At 41.4% G+C, this 21,873-nt stretch overlaps 1 protein-coding gene across 1 annotated transcript in view; it reads right to left on the bottom strand.

Annotated features, from left to right (window-relative positions):
* The window catches only part of LOC128687704 (protein turtle homolog B), a 188,139-nt gene extending 166,738 nt beyond the window's left edge, over positions 1-21,401 (bottom strand). Inside the window, exons 1-2 of the mRNA XM_053775306.2 lie at positions 21,172-21,401; positions 12,437-12,630 (exon numbers count right to left, since the gene is read on the bottom strand). Of these exons, the coding sequence (XP_053631281.2) occupies positions 12,437-12,630; positions 21,172-21,401 (424 nt within the window). The remainder of the gene's footprint in view (positions 1-12,436; positions 12,631-21,171) is intronic.
* Positions 21,402-21,873: the final 472 nt, after the last annotated feature.

Here is a 21,873-nt window from a genome sequence, read left to right as displayed (position 1 = left end):
GATATTAACAGGCTCCTCTGATATACCAGGAACATAAAATCTTTGCTTTAATGGTGGAGCGCAAATGGTGGATGGTGTTTCACTAGAGGGTCATGCCAGCTGGAATGTATAATGTTAGAAGTCATCAGGGTTCCAGGACAGAAATGTTTTCTAATAAATATGTCCTAGTGTTTAGTCATGTGTGACATAGAGCTTTAATGACCTTCTGCAGTGATTGGTGGTTTACTAGTGACATGTGGTCTTAATGACCCTCGTGTAGTGATTGGTGGTTTACTAGTGACATGTGGTCTTAATGACCCTCGTGTAGTGATTGGTGGTTTACTAGTGACATGTGGTCTTAATGACCCTCGTGTAGTGATTGGTGGTTTACAAGTGACATGTGGTCTTAATGACCCTCGTGTAGTGATTGGTGGTTTACAAGTGACATGTGGTCTAAATGAAGTGATTGGTGGTTTACAAGTGACATGTGGTCTTAATGACCCTCGTGTAGTGATTGGTGGTTTACAAGTGACATGTGGTCTAAATGACCCTCGTGTAGTGATTGGTGGTTTACAAGTGACATGTGGTCTAAATGACCCTCATGTAGTGATTGGTGGTTTACAAGTGACATGTGGTCTTAATGACCCTCGTGTAGTGATTGGTGGTTTACAAGTGACATGTGGTCTTAATGACCCTCGTGTAGTGATTGGTGGTTTACTAGTGACATGTGATCTTAATGACCCTCGTGTAGTGATTGGTGGTTTACAAGTGACATGTGGTCTAAATGACCCTCGTGTAGTGATTGGTGGTTTACAAGTGACATGTGGTCTTAATGACCCTCGTGTAGTGATTGGTGGTTTACAAGTGACATGTGGTCTTAATGACCCTCGTGTAGTGATTGGTGGTTTACAAGTGACATGTGGTCTAAATGACCCTCGTGTAGTGATTGGTGGTTTACAAGTGACATGTGGTCTTAATGACCCTCGTGTAGTGATTGGTGGTTTACAAGTGACATGTGGTCTTAATGACCCTCGTGTAGTGATTGGTGGTTTACAAGTGACATGTGGTCTTAATGACCCTCGTGTAGTGATTGGTGGTTTACAAGTGACATGTGGTCTTAATGACCCTCGTTTAGTACCTGGCAGTGTACAGGTGACCTTATCTTTAATGACCATCATGTAGTCGATAGTACGTAAACCTAACCCAGCAGAAATTTATTTTTTTCTACAATTTACAATACCTTAAAAGATATACAGAATTATATGCTCTAAACTAGCACATTTACAATATTATTAGTACTTTTTTTGCCTTTGAAAATAGCGCCATTTATATATATCAATTGCGGCAATTAATATAATTAAAGAATAATTAACCACTTTTATTTTGACAGTGAGGAATGTTTGGGAGTCATGAAAGTATACTGCAAATAATAATAATAATAATAATAATAATATTAATAATAATAATAATAATAATAATAATAATAATAATAATAATAATAATCTTTATTTCTACAAGTATGTGATGCAACTTATACATATCATAGCTGACATCAGTGACATACTATACAGAAAGTCCCTGGTTATGGAGAGCATTTCGTCATGATCATGGTAATACCGACAAGTTGATAAGCAAGACACATGTGCAAGAATTAAGTATCTTTATTCTGAGAATAAAGATAACTAACTGTTGTACATGTGTCTTGCTTATCCATCACACGTCATCGACAGCAGCATGACAAGTGTCATGTGCCTATACTCTAGTGTGTGTGTAATTTATATAATGTATTCTTGACACGTAATGGGTGTGGTCACTGTTTACTGTATTGGCTGTGGTCACGTTGTATCGTAATGGGTGTGGTTAATGTGTATTTTATTGCTGTGGTCATGTTGTATCTTAATGGGTGTGGCCACTGTGTATTGTATCTTAATGGGTGTGGCCACTGTGTATTGTATCTTAATGGGTGTCATAACGTTATATCTTCTTGGGTGTGGTAACATTTAATGGTAACAGGTGTGGTTACTGTATTGTAGTGGGTGTGGTCTCGTCATGTCACAATGGGTTTGCTCAGACTCTGTTAAAATAGGTAGGAATCAGACTGCTTCGTAATGGGTGTGAACCGGGCCGCGGGGACGTTGAGCTACGGAATACTCTCCAGGTAGACATTATATTGTAATGGGTGTGGTCATATTATGCTGATATAGGTGTGGTCACATTATGTTACTGGTGTGGTCACATTATGTTGACATGGGTGTGATCACATTATGTTATGGGTTTGGTCACATTGTGTTGTTATGGATGTGGTCACATTATGTTGGTATGGGTGTGGTCAGACTGTCAACGTAGGAGTCGCCAGGTTGTATTGTATTTAGTGAAGTCATACTGTGTCAGATTATATCTAAATAAGCTTGTAGTCAAACTTCATTGCAATGGGTGTGACGAGACTATTGCAACAGATATGCTCAGGTTATATCAGAGTGGATGTAGTCCAATTGTACCCTAAGTATTGAGGTCTTATTTTATCGTAGTGGGGCTGGTTTGTTTTGTATTTTTGTCTGGTCGTCTGTACTGTACTGGGTCTGTAGTCCACCGACCCTGTAGTGTACTGGGTTTGTAGTGTACTGAGTTTGTAGTGTACTGGGTCTGGAGTGTACTGGGTATGTAGTGTACTAGGTCCGTAGTGTATTGGGTCCGTAGTGTACCGGGCTTGTAGTGAACTGGGTCTGTATTGTACTAGGCCTGTAGTGTACTGCGTCTGTAATGTACCGGGACTGCACTATACCGGTCCTGTAGTGTACTGGGTCTGTAGTGCACTGGGTCTATAGTGTATTGGGTATGTAATGTACTGGGTCTGTAGTGTACTGTGCCTGTAGTGTACTGGGTCTGTAGTGCACTGGGTCTATAGTGTATTGGGTCTGTAGTGTACTGGGTCCGTAGTGTACTGGGTCTGTAGTGTACTGTGTCTGTAGTGTACTGAGTCTGTAGTATACTCCGTCCGTAGTGTACTGGGTCTGTTGTGTACTGGGTCTGTAGTGTAGCCTACTGTGTCTGTAGTGTACTGGGTCTGTAGCGTACTGTGTCTGAAGTGTACTAGGTCTGTAGTATACTCCGTCCGTAGTGTACTGGGTCTGTAGTGTACTGTGTCTGTAGTGTACTGGGTCTGTAGTATACTCCGTCCGTAGTGTACTGGGTCTGTAGTGTACTGGGTCTGTAGTGTAGCCTACTGTGCCTGTAGTGTACTGGGTCTGTAGTGTACTGTGTCTGTAGTGTACTGGGTCTGTAGTGTAGCCTACTGTGTCTGTAGTGTACTGGGTCTATAGTGTACTGGATCTGGTCTGTATTGTCTCAAGTTATCTGAAGATTATCTCTTGTACTAGACTAAATACAGCCTCAAAAAATGACCTCCAACTAGCAAGGTGCTTCTGGTTGTGCAATAAAGATGTAGAACTTTGGGCAGGTATCAGAAAGGTACTAAGGAGAGTAATAAATGATAAAAATAATCAAGAAAACAAGGATGACCTCTTAGATAGTTTACCAAAAATATATAAAACATGGGAGCAAGAGATAGTGCATCAAAAAATGCAGAATGTCCATACCACAACAGATGACTCGAAACTATCTAGTCACCCACATAGTGCTAAGACAGACCCATCCCCCAGTCATAGCACTAATACCCACAGTGCTGGTGCTGGCCCAGGCTCCCCCAGTCATAGCACTAATACCCACAGTGCTGGTGCTGGCCCAGGCTCCCCCAGTCATAGCACTAATACCCACAGTGCTGGTGCTGGCCCAGGCTCCCCCAGGCATAGCACCAATACCCACAGTGCTGGTGCCCCAGGCTCCCCCAGTCATAGCACTAATACCCACAGTGCTGAGGCCCAGCCGCTGACCCAGACCCCCCCACCCCCCAGCCCCAGTGCTGACCCAGACCCAGACCCAGCCCCCAGCCTTACTGCCAGCCCAGACTCTCCTAGGGACACTACCCAAACCACCACAAAAACAGTAAATATACAACCATCATTGCACAAGACCGTGGCCCACAGTACAGATGTTGGAGAGGAATCTCCTCCTTCTTCCTCTACTGGGGAAAGTAGATGGAATCCAGGACGGGGTGGCCCTGGCTTGGATACTGAGGATTATAGTGCAGTCCCAGAACCTGCAGAAATTGACAACACACCTCCCAACAATTCTCAACCAAAGGTGAATTTGTGCAAATATTATGCTTGGGGCATATGTAAGCATGGAATAACAGGGGAAAAAAATGGGACATGCAACTTTGACCATCCCAAAAAATGTAGCGACCTCCTGTCTAAAGGAGTGTGTCGTTCTTCTTCCTGTACTTTCTTTCACCCAAAAATGTGCCACTCCTCGGTCCTCCAGAAGCAGTGTTACAACATCGAGTGCCCTGCATACCATCTAAAAGGGACCAGGAGGCACAGACCCCACAAGACAAACAATAACGACAACCCAATTCCAGGTGATTTTTTAGTGGCAGGAAACGAAAAAAGAAAATGGAAGGAAATAACAAAAATAGTCCACCACCTTGGAGCCTTGTTGGACTGGAGGCGCAGCCAGTGGACACCCATGGCCCTCCAGAATTACAACTACTGATGCCAATAACAAAATCCCCCCAACAAACACAGAATACAACCTCGTTCATATTTGCTAATATACAGGGCCTTAAGCCATTCACCAACAACAAAATACCTTTTATAAGTGGACTTCTAGTGGAGTCTAATGCAATGTTTGCAGCCTTCACAGAGACTCACACAAAAGATCACTTTGACAGTGAAATATGGATAAGTGGTTACAAACTTTTTAGATGCAACAGAAAAAACAGGCAACAAGGGGGGGTTGGCCTGTATGTCAAAGAGTCCCTTATCTACACGGAGTTGCTGAACACCACAAATGAGGTAGTTGAAGTTCTATCAATAAAGATCGAGAAGCAAAACCTAGTCATTGTGGTTGTATACAAGCCACCAGATGCAACCTCACAACAGTTCAAGGAACAGCTACTGAAAATCGATTACTGTTTGGAAAACCTTCCAGCTCCATCCCCAAACATCTTACTGCTTGGTGATTTCAACCTAAGGCATACAAAATGGAAGAATGTAGCAAATAATGTTATAGCTGAAACAATCCCCGGAGGTAGCGCAAATGAAAGGTCACACACACATGAGCTACTAAGTCTCTGCGAAAAACAAACCTTAAGCCAGCAGATAGTGGAGCCAACAAGACTAGAAAACACACTTGACCTTATCTTCACAAATAATGAGGACCTGATAAGAGACATAAGAATATCAAAAACAACTAATTCCGATCACAATCTAATCGAAGTCCAGACGTACATGCATAGGGGTCCTGAACAGCAGAATGCATGTACCTGTGAAGGTGTCTTCACAAAATACAATTTCAACAACAAGAACATCAACTGGGACCAGGTAAACCATGTCCTAAACAAAACATGTTGGGAAGATGTCTTAAATGACATGAATCCAAACCAGTGCCTTGAAAGGATCAACTTCCTGGTAGCCGAAGCATGTTCTAGGCATATTCCCCTAAGAAAGAAGAAGAGCAGGAGTAAACTGGAGAGAAAAAGAGGCTCCCTCTACAGAAGACGACGAAGAGTCACTGAGCTCCTCAGGAGTGCTAGAATATCTGATACACGAAAGGAGGCGCTGACCAGGGAAGTAGAAACTATCGAACTTAAGCTAAATGACTCTTACAGGAACCAGGAGAGGCAGGAGGAGCTTAAAGCTATTAGTGAAATTGAAAGAAATTCAAAATATTTCTTTTCATATGCCAAAAACAAGGCAAATACCACATCTAGTATCGGGCCCTTACTCAGACAGGATGGGACTTACACAGATGACAACAAGGAAATGAGTGAAATATTGAAATCCCAGTACGACTCTGTGTTTAGTGAACCACTAATCGGTCTGAGGATCGACGACCCAAATGATTTCTTCATGAATGAGCCACAAAACTCCATAAATGTATGCCAGATTTCCGACATTACCCTAACTCCGATAGATTTCGAAAAAGCCATTGACAACATGCCTATGACTCAGCCCCGGGCCCAGACTCGTGGAACTCTGTTTTCATTAAGAACTGCAAGAAACCCCTCTCGCGTGCCCTAAGTACACTATGGAGGAGGAGCTTGGACATGGGTGAAATTCCACAGTCACTTAAAACAACGGATATAGCCCCACTCCATAAAGGTGGCAGCAAAGCATTAGCTAAGAACTATAGACCAATAGCTCTGACGTCCCACATCATAAAAATCTTTGAAAGAGTGCTAAGAAGCAGGATTGCAAATCACCTGGATTCCCAAAATCTGCACAATCCAGGGCAACATGGGTTCAGGGCAGGTCGCTCCTGCCTCTCACAACTACTGGATCACTATGACATGGCCTTGGATGCACTGGAAGAAAATCAGAATGCAGATGTAATATACACAGACTTTGCAAAAGCATTTGACAAATGCGATCATGGCGTAATAGACCATAAAATACGTGCTAAAGAAATAACTGGGAAAGTGGGGAGATGGATCTTCAACTTCCTAACAAATCGAACACAAAGAGTAGTGGTCAACAGAGTTAAATCGGAGGCTGCCATAGTGAAGAGCTCTGTTCCACAAGGCACAGTACTCGCCCCCATCTTATTCCTTATCCTCATATCAGACATAAACAGAGATATACACCACAGCACCGTATCATCCTTTGCGGATGATACTAGGATCTGCATGAGGCTGTCATCTGCTGAGGATGCGGTTAACCTCCAAGAAGATATAAACAAAGTTTTCCAGTTGGCAACGGTAAATAATATGATGTTCAATGAGGACAAATTCCAACTACTCCGTTATGGAAAACTGGAGGAGATAATAACTAGAACAGAGTATACTACTGACTCCGGCCATACAATAGAGCGGAAAAATAATGTAAGGGACCTGGGAGTAGTAATGTCTGAGGATCTCACTTTCAAGGATCACAACAGTGCCACGATCGCACGTGCAAAGAAAATGATAGGATGGATAATGAGAACTTTCAAAACGAGAGATGCCAAGCCCATGATGATCCTTTTCAAATCACTTGTTCTCTCTAGGCTGGAATACTGCTGTACATTAACATCTCCATTCAAAGCAGGTGAAATCGCAGATCTAGAGAGTGTACAGAGATCCTTTACTGCACGTATAAGTTCTGTCAAGCACCTTAACTACTGGGAACGCTTGGAAGCACTTGACTTGTACTCGTTGGAACGCAGGAGGGAGAGATATATCATAATCTACACTTGGAAAATCTTGGAAGGAATGGTCCCAAATCTGCACACAGAAATTACTCCCTACGAAAGTAAAAGACTGGGCAGGCGATGCAAAATGCCCCCAATAAAAAGTAGGGGCGCCATTGGTACACTAAGAGAAAACACCATAAGTGTCCAGGGCCCAAAACTGTTCAACAGCCTCCCATCAAGCATTAGGGGAATTGCCAATAAACCCCTGGCTGCCTTCAAGAGAGAGCTGGACAGATACCTAAAGTCAGTGCCGGATCAGCCGGGCTGTGGCTCGTACGTTGGACTGCGTGCGGCCAGCAGTAACAGCCTAGTTGATCAGGCCCTGATCCATCGGGAGGCCCGGTCATGGACCGGGCCGCGGGGGTGTTGATCCCCGGAATAACCTCCAGGTAACCTCCAGTTATGTCCCCCCGCGGCTCGGTCACAGACTAGGTCTTCTGGTTGCTTACTTGACCGACCAGGCTATCGATGCTATCCGCACACAGTCCAGTGTATGAAGTTCCATCTTGAAGACATCAGTGAGTGTGCTTCCAGTTCTTGTTGCTTATGAAGGGGAAATGTTGAAAATTCTTGGTTCCTATACACTTAGTTATTCCTTAGTGCACTTATTGTACGCTTGTTTTTCAAAGGAGGTGTTTTTCACCTTTTCGTCTTTTGTTCTCATAGAGATTAACTTTTATTTTCAGACTTTTCTAAGTGTAAATTATGATGTATCGTTGTCGTTTATGCTCCAGAGAGTACAGCTGAAGGGACGTCAGGCGTTCCCTATAATTTAGGTCTGCGACTGAATTTGTACGGGCAGTGAAGGTTCTCAAAGCACAAATATGTTGTGACATACAATGCTTTGTCCAAATTTTCAAGGAAGGACAAGGCAATTCACATTAACAGGTGCATATCTTTCAGTGTCATGGGTATATACACCGAGAGGAATGTATAGTACCTCTCAGTATTCATGCACTTAGAGTTTATTTAAATTCATATTTTAGGGATTAAAATATTCTTGCCTGGTGGTGAACATTTAATATGTTGCCATAAAGATCCTTAATGTAGTTTATCTTCTCCAGGGGTCTTTATGGCAACATATTAAATGTTTGCCACTAGGTAAGAATATTTTAATGTCTAAAATATAAATTAAAATAAACTCAGTGCACCAACCAGTGTCACATGACGTGTATTCACTGATAGCAACAGTGTATACATTAAATTAATACTCAACCCATCTTTGTAAAATTCTGTGGGTTACTCACACACAGTTTGCAGCAAAATTCAGAATTTACGTAATTTATATTAGACTAGGCAATATTAGGTTTGGTTAGATTTATTTAGGTTACACTATCCTCTGCAATAAAATATGTAACACACCACGTGGCCAATAAATGAAATGTAAGCTATAGAGTCATAGACGATAAAACGTTTTAAGAGATGAAAAGAACACGCAAACCCATCGTGCGCACCAGAAATATCGCCATCAGAGAATCAATATTTAGGAGTCACTCATTTGATTGCCATTGCAATAGAGACATTCTAGCTGTCATGAAGACGATGGGTTATGATGTTAGGGATTAAAAACTTCTTAAGCAGTGGTGTTGAGGTGAAAAATAACCTTAATGGCCCTAGTTCCGTCGATAGGTTTCAAATCTAGCAACTATCCCGAGGTTGACTCATGAAATCATAATAACACAGTTTCAAACAGATCACAAAACGTGTAGGGATCGAACCCATGGCTAGCTGCGAGTTTTGGGACTAGCCAGTCATGATTTCAAACCCCATCCGTTCTGTGATTTAATCTAAGGTTGTTGGTAACTGGGCTTAAAGTCTATCGAATACTCAAAGGATCGTCAATTAAGGCTGCATGTCATCTGTTCTCCACTAGTCAAGAATGTCTTACTCTCATAAATAGGGATTTAATAAGCTCACAGAGTTTGAACAGCGAGAGACGTACACCTCTTCGTGTATATATCACATGAACCCAGTGGCATTACCACGGGGAAGAAAAAAAGGCGAGATTAATGGAGCTAAATTTACCCCCTATCGCTAGAGGCAAATACTTTTTATTTTCTCAGCTAACGGCTAATTTCCACTCACTTACATTGACCAGTGACCGTGAAAGCAAGATATAAAAAATTCACAGTCATGCTGAAAATCATCTATTTTTTAAAAAAAAAAAAAGATTTTTTTGTTTTTACTTGGCATATTTTGAATTTTAAAGCCTCCCGTCCCCTCTCCCCCAAGGCTGAGAGTCAGGTTGCTCCATATTGCCAACTTGAGAGAAGCAAATATATTATATCATTTTTTTGCTGCTGTCTGAGTATGCAGGAAAATAATTTCTTGGTGTCATATTGATTAAATAATTACTTATTACTGTATCGACTTAATGTTATTATAATTAGTGTTATTATTATTATTTTTACTACTATTACAATTTATTATAATTATTATTATTATTATTATTATTATTATTATTATTATTATTATTTTTATTATTATTATAAATCTTGTTAGGTTTATTAAACCACCTAGAGCACTCGTGACAATTTTAGTCTTTGTAGCTGAGTTTAAGAGATGCGCCGGGTGGGTAGCTCGGTAGCACCGGGTGGGTAGCTTGGTAGCACCGGGTGGGTAGCTTGGTAGCACCGGGTGGGTAGCTTGGTAGCACCGGGTGGGTAGCTTGGTAGCACCGGGTGGGTAGCTTGGTAGCACCGGGTGGGTAGCTTGGTAGCACCGGGTGGGTAGCTTGGTAGCACCGAGTGGGTAGCTTGGTAGCACCGGGTTAGCATGGTAGCACCGGGTGGGTAGCTTGGTAGCACCGGGTGGGTAGCTTGGTAGCACCGGGTGGGTAGCTTGGTAGCACCAGGTGCGTAGCTTGGTAGCATCAGGTGCGTAGCTTGGTAGCACCAGGTGCGTAGCTTGGTAGCACCAGGTGCGTAGCTTGGTTGCACCAGGTGCGTAGCTTGGTTGCACCAGGTGCGTAGCTTGGTTGCACCAGGTGCGTAGCTTGGTAGCACCAGGTGCGTAGCTTGGTTGCGCCAGGTGCGTAGCTTGGTTGCACCAGGTGCGTAGCTTGGTTGCACCAGGTGCGTAGCTTGGTAGCACCAGGTGCGTAGCTTGGTTGCACCAGGTGCGTAGCTTGGTAGCACCAGGTGCGTAGCTTGGTAGCACCGAGTGCGTAGCTTGGTTGCACCAGGTGCGTAGCTTGGTTGCACCAGGTGCGTAGCTTGGTTGCACCAGGTGCGTAGCTTGGTTGCACCAGGTGCGTAGCTTGGTTGCACCAGGTGCGTAGCTTGGTAGCACCAGGTGCGTAGCTTGGTTGCACCAGGTGCGTAGCTTGGTTGCACCAGGTGCGTAGCTTGGTTGCACCGGCTGGGTAGCTTGGTAGCACCGGCTGGGTAGCTTGGTAGCACCGAGTGCGTAGCTTGGTTGCACCGGTTGGGTAGCTTGGTAGCACCGAGTGCGTAGCTTGGTAGCACCAGGTGCGTAGCTTGGTTGCACCAGGTGCGTAGCTTGGTTGCACCAGGTGCGTAGCTTGGTTGCACCGGCTGGGTAGCTTGGTAGCACCGGCTGGGTAGCTTGGTAGCACCGAGTGCATAGCTTGGTTGCACCGGTTGGGTAGCTTGGTAGCACAGAGTGCGTAGCTTGGTAGCACCAGGTGCGTAGCTTGGTTGCACCGGCTGGGTAGCTTGGTAGCACCGGCTGGGTAGCTTGGTAGCACCGGGTGGGTAGCATGGTAGCACCAGGTGCGTAGCTTGGTTGCACCGGCTGGGTAGCTTGGTAGCACCGGCTGGGCAGCTTGGTAGCACCGGGTGGGTAGCTTGGTAGCACCGGGTGGGTAGCTTGGTAGCACCGAGTGGGTAGCTTGGTAGCACCGAGTGGGAAGCTTGGTAGAACCAGGTGGGTAGCTTGACAGCACCGGGTGGGTAGCTTGGTAGCACCGGCTGGGTAGCTTGGAAGCACCGAGTGCATAGCTTGGCAGCACTGGGTGGGTAACTTGGTAACACCGGGTGGGTAGCACGGTAGCACCGGGTGGGTAGCATGGTGGCACCGGGTGGGTAGCATGGTGGCACCGGGTGGGTAGCCTGGTAGCACCAGTCTTTATCGGGATCTGAATAATGCCGAGTCTTCTATAATGGCAGGAAGGGCTGTGACCACCTACCAACCAGGTCTATTCAACTGGGCCTAGTGATTTAGGCCTTCGGGGGGAGTCCTTGGAGCCGACACCCTGGGTGTACACTCGTTCGCAAAGAACATAACAAAGGAGGAACACTTCAGCAGGGTTACTGGCCCATACTAGCCAGGTCTTCCTCAGACCAAACCCTTGTAACAAAAATATTTGCCCAACCCATTTTCAATGCTTCCCAGTGAATATAATTCATGTGCAAGTTCCGCTTAAATCCATTCCCTCTTATTTATTTATCTGGTACAAACCTTGCTAATAGATAGGTCTAAGAACCGTTTCGGTTCTTGGACCTTGATCACTGATCAATATGTCCTAGTGTTTGCTTACGTGTCTTTCTAAACCAATGTATTTATCTAGCCTGATTTGAAGCTACACAAGGTTTTAGCTTCAATACCCTACTAGACAGACTGTTCCACTCATTGACTACTCTATTTCCAAACCAATACTTTCCTATATCATAGAAAAGAGACGAGATGCTTGTCATGCATCTCCCATGGGAAGTCGGTTGAAGTAAGAGACAGAGATAAAAAGAATTTATATACGAAGCTAATAATACTAAAAGAAGTTTTATAGTAACAAAATGGAAGCTAAAATCTGTTTATAATAGGCTAGTTTCGTAAAAAAAAGAAAATTATGTTCTGTACCATGGCTGGAACTATGCACAACCAACCCTAAATTATGAAACTTTAGATAACGTTTCCAGTCCAAATTGTGGGTTATATTAATCTGTGGCTCGTTTCCTTAAACTGACACTTCTATATTTACCTTAAATATCGTTTTAATCTTACGCTCATGAAATACATATTTCCACAAAAATATTCTTTTGTTTTTCATATTTTTTTTTCAAACATATTTTTTCATCATTTTTTTTAACAAGGGCATGATGGGGGTTAAAAGTTTACCAGTAACACTGCGGTAAACAATGAGAATGGTGGGGATTTGCGGGGTAGTGAAAGTGAAGGGAAGTAGTGAAGGAGATGGATGAACACTCACCAATAACACTGAGGTTGGTGGTGAAGGTGAGAGTAGGGTTGACGCGGAAGTCTACCCTACAACGATAGGTTCCCTGGTCCTCTGCCTCTACCCTCTGAAGAGTAAGACTTGCTGTAGTGGGATGGAAGGTGGCTCGCTGACCCAAGTGACTGGGATTCTTCCAGTGGAACGCTGGACCTCTCCTCACGTCGAAACTGTATTTGTAGGAGAATAAGAAATTATTGTATTTGCTTAAACAAACGTTCATTATAAACTAACATTAGATGCTTTTAAACCAACAGAGCATTAATTTTGTGCCCAATTCTAACGCTGCTGTTGTCGTAAGTCAAGGCTTTTTCCAATTTGCCAGAAATAACGTTCATTAGATTATGGATTTGAAATCAGATACACACAACCATTACCATTTTCTGGGAAAAATGTGTATTGTGTACTACATCCTGTTGTCACAGGGCTGGGCATGGGAACGCAGGATCGAATCCAGGCCAGCTGCATTTCTGTTAATGATTCAAAGTCGCCTGCTTCGTGATTTCATTAATATATATATATATATATATATATATATATATATATATATATATATATATATATATATATATATATATATATATATATATATATATATATATATATATATATGTCGTGCCGAATAGGTAAAATCTGCGATTTTGGATTAAACAGCAACGCTCTTCTTGCCGAATAAAGCAAGCGAAAATTTGTGAATGCAACAATTCCGCAAGAAAACATTTTGAACCTACAGAAAAAAAGTATAATTCATTGTGTTTGTTTATTTTTAAATTACTGTAAATTTATCTAAAATATATTTAGTTGGATTAGGGTAAATTAAATTGAGCTTGTTATAATAAGGTTAGGTAAGTTTTCTAAGGTTCTTTTGGTACAAAATTATTAATTTTTACATTAACATAAATTCAAAAACATATCTTTAAACGTACAAGAGAAAATTTTAGAAAGGGCTTAATTTTAAATGAGTTCTTGCTAATTGACCAGTTTTACTTATTCGGCAAGATATACATACATATATTCTTCATCTTTCAATAAACCGGCCGTATGCCACCGAAGCAAGGTGCGCAAAAAAGAAAAACAAACAGAAGTTCTCTTTTTATCTTTAGTAATGTATACAGGAGAGAGGGTTACTAGCCCTTTGCTCCTGGCATTTTAGTAGCCTCTTACGATACGCATATATATATATATATATATATATATATATATATATATATATATATATATATATATATATATATATATATATATATATATATATATATATATATATATATATATATATATATATATATATATATATATATATATATATATATATATATATATATATATATGCAATAAGATCACGGTAAACATAATACCCAGAAAATATACGAAGGTAAAATGAGAGAGGGTAAGGCAGCCGGGATTGATGGGATAAAGATAGAAATGTTAAAAGCAGGTGGGGATATAGTTTTGGAGTGGTTGGTGCAATTATTTAATAAATGTATGGAAGAGGGTAAGGTACCTAGGGATTGGCAGAGAGCATGCATAGTTCCTTTGTATAAAGGCAAAGGGGACAAAAGAGAGTGCAAAAATTATAGGGGGATAAGTCTGTTGAGTATACCTGGTAAAGTGTATGGTAGAGTTATTATTGAAAGAATTAAGAGTAAGACGGAGAATAGGATAGCAGATGAACAAGGAGGCTTTAGGAAAGGTAGGGGGTGTGTGGACCAGGTATTTACAGTTAAACATATAAGTGAACAGTATTTAGATAAGGCTAAAGAGGTCTTTGTGGCATTTATGGATTTGGAAAAGGCGTATGACAGGGTGGATAGGGAAGCAATGTGGCAGATGTTGCAGGTGTATGGTGTAGGACGTAGGTTACTGAAAGAAGTGAAGAGTTTTTACGAGGATAGTGAGGCTCGAGTTAGATTATGTAGGAAAGAGGGAAATTATTTCCCAGTAAAAGTAGGCCTTAGACAAGGATGTGTGATGTCACCGTGGTTGTTTAATATATTTATAGATGGGGTTGTAAGAGAAGTATATGCGAGGGTCTTGGCAAGAGGCATGGAGTTAAAAGATAAAGAATCACACATAAAGTGGGAGTTGTCACAGCTGCTCTTTGCTGATGACACTGTGCTCTTGGGAGATTCTGAAGAGAAGTTGCAGAGATTGGTGGATGAATTTGGTAAGGTGTGCAAAAGAAGAAAATTAAAAGTGAATACAGGAAAGAGTAAGGTTATGAGGATAACAAAAAGATTATGTGGTGAAAGATTGGATATCAGATTGGAGGGAGAGAGTATGGAGGAGGTGAATGTATTCAGATATTTGGGAGTGGACGTGTCAGCGGATGGGTCTATGAAAGATGAGGTGAATCATAGAATTGATGAGGGGAAAAGGGTGAGTGGTGCACTTAGGAGTCTGTGGAGACAAAGAACTTTGTCCTTGGAGGCAAAGAGGGGAATGTATGAGAGTATAGTTTTGCCAACGCTCTTATATGGGTGTGAAGCATGGGTGATGAATATTGCAGCGAGTAGAAGGCTGGAGGCAGTGGAGACGTCATGTCTGAGGGCAATGTGTGGTGTGAATATAATGCAGAGAATTCGTAGTTTGGAAGTTAGGAGGAGGTGCGGGATTACCAAAACTGTTGTCCAGAGGGCAGAGGAAGGGTTGTTGAGGTGGTTCGGACATGTAGAGAGAATGGAGCGAAACAGAGTGACTTCAAGAGTGTATCAGTCTGTAGTGGAAGGAAGGCGGGGTAGGGGTCGTCCTAGGAAAGGTTGGAGGGAGGGGGTAAAGGAGGTTTTTTGTGCGAGGGGCTTGGCCTTCCAGCAGGCATGCGTGAGCGTGTTTGATAGGAGTGAATGGAGACAAATGGTTTTTATTACTTGACGTGCTGTTGGAGTGTGAGCAAAGTAACATTTATGAAGGGGTTCAGGGAAACCGGCAGGCCGGACATGAGTCCTGGAGATGGGAAGTACAGTGCCTGCACTCTGAAGGAGGGATGTTAATGTTGCAGTTTAAAAACTGTAGTGTAAAGCACCCTTCTGGCAAGACAGTGATGGAGTGAATGATGGTGAAAGATTTTCTTTTTCGGGCCACCCTGCCTTGGTGGGAATCGGCCAGTGTGATAAATATATATATATATATATATATATATATATATATATATATATATATATATATATATATATATATATATATATATATTCTGGGTATTATGTTGATAGACAGCAACCGCCCAGGGAGGTACTACCGTCCTGCTGAGTGTGAAACAGAAACCTGTAATTGTTTTACATGATGGTAGGATTGCTGGTGTCTTTTTTGTGTTTCATATACACGCTGGATAACAGGTATATCTTGCTACATCTACTTACTCTTAAGTCACATTACACTTCCATGTACATGAATATATATTTACACTCCCATCGAGGGTTTTCTTCTATTTTCTTAAAAGTTCTTGTTCTTCTTTATTTCCTCTTATCTCCATGGGAAAGTGAAAAAAATTCTTACTCCGTAAGCCATGCGTACTGTAAGAAGCGACTAAAATGCCAGGAGTAAGCGGCTAGTAACCCCTTCTCTTGTATAAATTACTAAATTTAAAAATAATTTTTATCGCCTTTTTTTAGGTCACTGCCTCTGTGAGATACGGCCGATTCGTTGAAAAAATATATATATAAACAATTAAAGAGTTCCTTTGAAAACGGAGTCTTTATGATGATGGAAACAAGCACTGCTACTCTAAACATCATTTATTCACGACTAGTTTCACAGTTAACTCATTCCTTCATCAGGCACTGTACAAAATCAAAGAAAATCAACCATAAGAATAATATCTAAACATCTGCTGAAAATCAAATTAACACAAAAAAAGATAAAAGAATACAGGCAAAACATATTGTAAAATATAACTAGAAACAGTAACTCTTCTGACCATTCATTATTACACAAGGAAGACTTGTCTCGGTGTGGAGAGACTCGACTGTTGCCACCTCAATGGAATTGGATCGATTGGACAACACAGTGAACAATTTCATGTCTGTTGTGTGGTCTGTGGCTTCACAGTGTTGGTGTATAACACTAAATCGGGGTTTACTCAGTTGCTTATTTGTTCAATAGATCGGAACAAGTGTTCAGAGATGAGGAGCTTCAGTTGGCGTTTAGTTTTGCCAGTATATATTGCATTAAATGTCACATCTATAAGCTAAATGTAAAAAATGTCGACTATACCTACTTCAAACTCTTCTACTTCTGCTTTCTCGCAGCCTACTAACATTATTTTACAATCGACCCAACGCAGAATTTAGTGACATCATACTCGCTGCCACAACAGCTTGACTTCATCTATCACTCATTTACATAACGTTTTTTTTTTAAATGTCTATTTTACAGTGGAATGTAAGAGGACACAACATTAAATAGGAAAAACGTCCAGGTGCTGATTTCTCAATTTTCTCCTGTATGCATTTGTGTCCAAGAAAACAAACTTCGCCAGATACATGACTCTCCTATCTCTTGCTACAAATTTCACAGTTTGGCCATCCTTAACCTGATTCTTCCAGTAATGGAAGGTACTTCTAGTGTGCACTGATGTTTTGTGTACATGACTGAATAAACTCCGCTCCGCTATACTGCAGTTTGTGTTTGTTTAGATTTGCAGTAAATAATCTGTTCTTCATACCTTTCTCCGTTTTACTCGTTAGTTTCAAACAGCCTTCAATACCTGGTTTCAGGTAGAGAAGAACGGTGGAAGATAAGAAGTTTGAAGTAATGAGACCCTCAGCTTGGAGTCGAAATGTTCAGTGCATCAATCTTGAGAAATATATAGCATATATTCGGAGAAATGGTTTATATACTACAGTCATGTGAGTTGAAGCAGGAGTTGGCCGAATCACCAGTGGAAAAATCTACTAGCATAAGTAGGTCATGTCTATAGGTTAGACAAGTGTTGATGAATTCTCTGTATCAAGACCCCAAGTTTCCGAAAGGCTTCGCCTGCACAGTAGGCTTCTTCAGCCGAATACAGCGGACATAGCAGAAGCCCCGCCTCTTCTGTCAAGATTTTCTATGCCTCACCTTCATGGTATATAAGTCTCCATTCTGTAGCTTCAGCTTCACATTGTTCCAGACTATGGAGCAGAATTCTTCTCCTTGCTGAGGGACTGACCACAAACTACGTCCTCGATGGTGATGGACTGATTACATCGTCTCCACTTCTCTACTGCTTCTACTGTCTCCTCTGTATTAAGGTGAAGAAGCCTACTGTGTAGGCGAAACGTTTCGGAATAAAGACGTCTAACTCTTACACATGAGCCTTACTTATCAGCAATAGGCCTAAAACAAATTCTTGTGGAATGCCACTGGTGACTGATCCCCACTCAGATTTCACTCCATTTATGAAGACTTTGTTTCCTATTGGTCAGCCACCCTTCGATCCATGACAGGACTTTTTCCTTAATACCATGGGCTGCCCCTTTCATTAACAGTCTTTTGTGTGGTACTCTATCAAAAGCTTTGTTAAAATCTAAATAAATAATGAGGCCTTTTACCTAACAAATAAAATCGTATTCTATATCTTGATCAACTGTCTTAAATGTTTACTGAAGAAAGTCAGTAAATTAGTCAGGAGCGGCCCCTCGTGAATCCATGCTGAGTATAAATCAAATTATGCTTGTCAAGATGGCTTCTTGTATCAGTTATAACTGACTCTAGTAATTTACCTACAACTGAGATCAGGCTTATTGGGACTGGTAATTCAGTAGAGTTGGGGGGAAGGTCATCGCCTGCAAGACCATCTAGCAAGCTTACTTGGTATGTTGGGCGTCAGGTGGGAGACACTTCAATACGGACTTCCACCTGCTCTGGTAACACTACATTTTTGGGTTGTTAACTGGTGATTGTAATGCCCATACTTCGGGTGATGCAATATTCTGCTTTTGTTGTGGCCCTCAGACACTGTTGTCACCTCTCCTGTACATAGTTTAATATTTTATTTTGTATTATTCCTACGGCCTGCCCCAATTCCCTGGTTAGCATTGACACCGCCAAAGTTGCATGTGCGGATATTTCATTGCTTTATACTATCACTCCGTCACACAGTAGTTGCTGTGACCGGAGCAAACATTACTGTGTTGGGAAGAATCTACGTAAAGAATTTACGTTCCGGCTGAGTTGTGACCATCTCTTCAACTCATTTACACCTGAGCACCAACATCAGTGAACATCAACAAGTGACCCTATTAAGTCAGTGTCAGCACGTGCCTACGCTTCTTTCCTGAGACAACTTCCACCGTCTCCACACCTGGTTCACCACCGCCTCACTACCACACCGCTATATTACTTAACTATATTGGCCCATCAGGCTCAAGAAAAAGTACCATCCTAAATATAATAAAAATATTTATTTTACTTATTAAAGTTGTTTTAGAGACATCTTATAATTAGCCTTTTTGTTATTGATCTATTATTCTGTTTTTTCCTTTAAATTAATTGTGCAAACGGGAAGTTTGTTTCAATCCCTGACAAATTACATTAGCCATCTTCCACATGTGTACTACACCTGTTTGAAGAGATATATTAAAAAGTTTAGTTAATGGTTCGTGAAGTCTCATTGTGTATTCTTTGAGAGCAGTTGAAAAAGTTCATCAGGGCCTGGGGACTTATTTTGCTTTAATCGGTCAACCTGTTTGATTAGTCCATCAACTACTGCCTTTGCTATCTTTATATTTAGTCAACTCTGCAGTGTGTAGGCGAAATCATTAAAGAATAAAGATTCTCAACTGTTGCACATGTCTTAATCATAAACTTTTTGGTATTTAAACCATTTTCATACACCTGTCTAACACAGCAATACAAGGACAGAGGACATCTTCAACTTCATTGCTTAACCAAAAGTTATGAGTGAGAAGGACTGGGTTTGAGAGGGACCTGCTTAGCTTGGGCCACTAGGCTTGCTGCAGTGGTCTTTAATTAATCCTTACGATCTTGCTTCTACTAGTGGGTCCCGTCCTTTAATTTGGTTCGATAGGTATATTTTAAAGGTTGAATTGCAATGGATGTCTTTTTTTTTTTAATTTGAAAAGCATACGGTATGATATGCCATTATTATATCTTACGTCAGGTTCATTCTTGTGGCCTAAGAGTCCAGCTACCACTTTTTCTTGCAGCCTTCATAACATATCGACAATTTAGAATCCGCATCGATAATGACTTTTCTTCAGACTTTGTTCACGCACAGCCCTGTTTTTAATAGCTAATAACGATCTAGCTCCAGTACTATCTCAGGAAATTTGATCCTGCTTGTATGTGTAGGGTTTCGCCGTTTATAAAAATATCCAGCAAGGGTCCACCTCCTTACAGAAGGCAACTGACTATGCGTCTCGATGGCTTCCATCACATAGCTTCGTAATCTCTGCCTGTGGTTTCTCTATTCCGTCCTGCCAAATTGTTAAATTTCTTGTCCTTCATTTCTGATTAAAGAATGTCATGGTAATTGCACGTCTTAGGAGACTGAATTTACTAAAGATTTTACCAATGTCATATGATTCTATTTAAATTTGATTCCTGGGCTCGGGTGAGTTTATGTGCTCTCCAAGCAGCTTGTTGTTCTTCATTAAGGACTGTCTTGGTGCCGCCGCTCATCCTCAGTCGAAAACTTTTATGTATAATTTAATACTCCTTAATTTCAACTGTGAGAATGCTGTCTGTCTCTGCTATTTGAATTTTTTTATGACCTTCATAACCCTAGGAACTATAGGCGTTAGTAATGTTGACACTTTCAATTGTCATCCTTTTTGATGCATCTCTTAACCTTTGCTCTCAGTCTAGTAATTTTTTTTAATCTACCACCCTTTTCTATTCACCCTTGAGAGGTACCGAAGGTTCCCGTACGTCCCTCGTTTTCCTCTCCAGATTCTCCATCCTTACTTTGGACTTGCTCTTCCTCGTCTTCGCGATGTTTTCCCTGATGCTGCTATGAAAAGTATTTTCTCATACTCCTGCGGTGTCTTGGATACGTAGCAATTTTCCAGATAGTGTAAATACAAAAACGCCTACCAGATTTGTTTACCATTTTCACGACAGAATTATGTGCACTTCTTACTTTTTCTCTTGTTGAAGTTTTCGAGCCTCAAAGTGCATTGCACTCTATCCTCTGAGACACCAGTTGTGTACACCCTAATGTTAGAAATACATCCAAATGTTTGATATTCACCGTAATGTTAGACATAAACTATACTGTTGGAAGTATACCTCTTGCCTGGGCCTCTTTTTGTTTCATGCTGCTCTTTAAGGTATTTAAATATGAGGTGGCTTCAGAATATATAGTCATATATTTTGTAGAGAGTTAATGATACCTATTTCAAATGGGAGCTGTATGGAACTCAGCCATAATTTCGGATGGACACTATGCAAAACTATGGAACGCTTTATAGCAATAATAATATTAATCTTGATCTGCAATGTAAATGCTAATAATTTTCTTAACACGTTATATATCTCTTTTGATTTCCATTTTCCTAAAAAAGTCTTTATTCACTGAACTTAAAGAATTGTTTGAAATTAATACTGAAATCTGGTGAATACTAAACATGGCGATTGTTAAGAAATAACTCTGGCTACAATAGAAATATTGAGCTAACGATCCTCTACTAAACTTACTTTTCTTGTTGCACTCTATGAATCAGACTGAAAGTAACCTCTGGGCTGGAGAGATGCGATGCTGTACCACTAACCTGTATATTGGCTTGTGGATACCGTTCTTGTACCAGAGGACGAGGAGAGCTGGATCAGCAGGTAGAGGAGATGTTATATTGCACGGTAGGTTGGCAGAGCCGCCCACCCCCGCCCACACCTCACGTGTTGGACCTAACAGAGAGAAAAAATGTGTGGTTAATATACGCCCAGGAAGATATTTGGAGCCGATTGAAGGTAGAGGGAAGGTGATCACCGACCCCGCGGCCATGTCCCAGACCAGGACTGGAGGCAGACATGATGGGACCTCAAATATTTTATTTTTATTGTTAAAGTAAATTGAAGTACTAAACTCGTGTGGGCCATCTAGAGCAAGAAGTAGTGAAGGCTCCATCCTCCGTCCGCTAAATGGTCTAACTTAACTTATAACCTACCCTAGCGTAATTAACTAAGCTAAGCGAGCCTAACTTTCAAAAGCTAATCTAACTTAACCTACCCTAACCTTACCTAAAATGGAACCTTTGATGAGACACTGTTTGCTCACCATCTGGAAAAGATCCGGGCTGGGACAAAACCGGCGAACCTACTACGTACTGTTTCGCTTGGTGGCCAACCTATCTTCAAGACTGCAGACAGTACATAGTGAGGGGAAGTATTTATATTAGAGAGCACAGGTGACGAGGAGGCAGGTAAAGAACCTAAATTAGGTCCGCCCCCTCACGATTCCTTGGTACTCTTTATAT

Source organism: Cherax quadricarinatus, chromosome 11 (genome assembly GCF_038502225.1).
Source record: "Cherax quadricarinatus isolate ZL_2023a chromosome 11, ASM3850222v1, whole genome shotgun sequence".
NCBI lineage: Eukaryota > Metazoa > Arthropoda > Malacostraca > Decapoda > Parastacidae > Cherax > Cherax quadricarinatus.
This window is presented reverse-complemented; position numbering and strand designations above follow the sequence as displayed.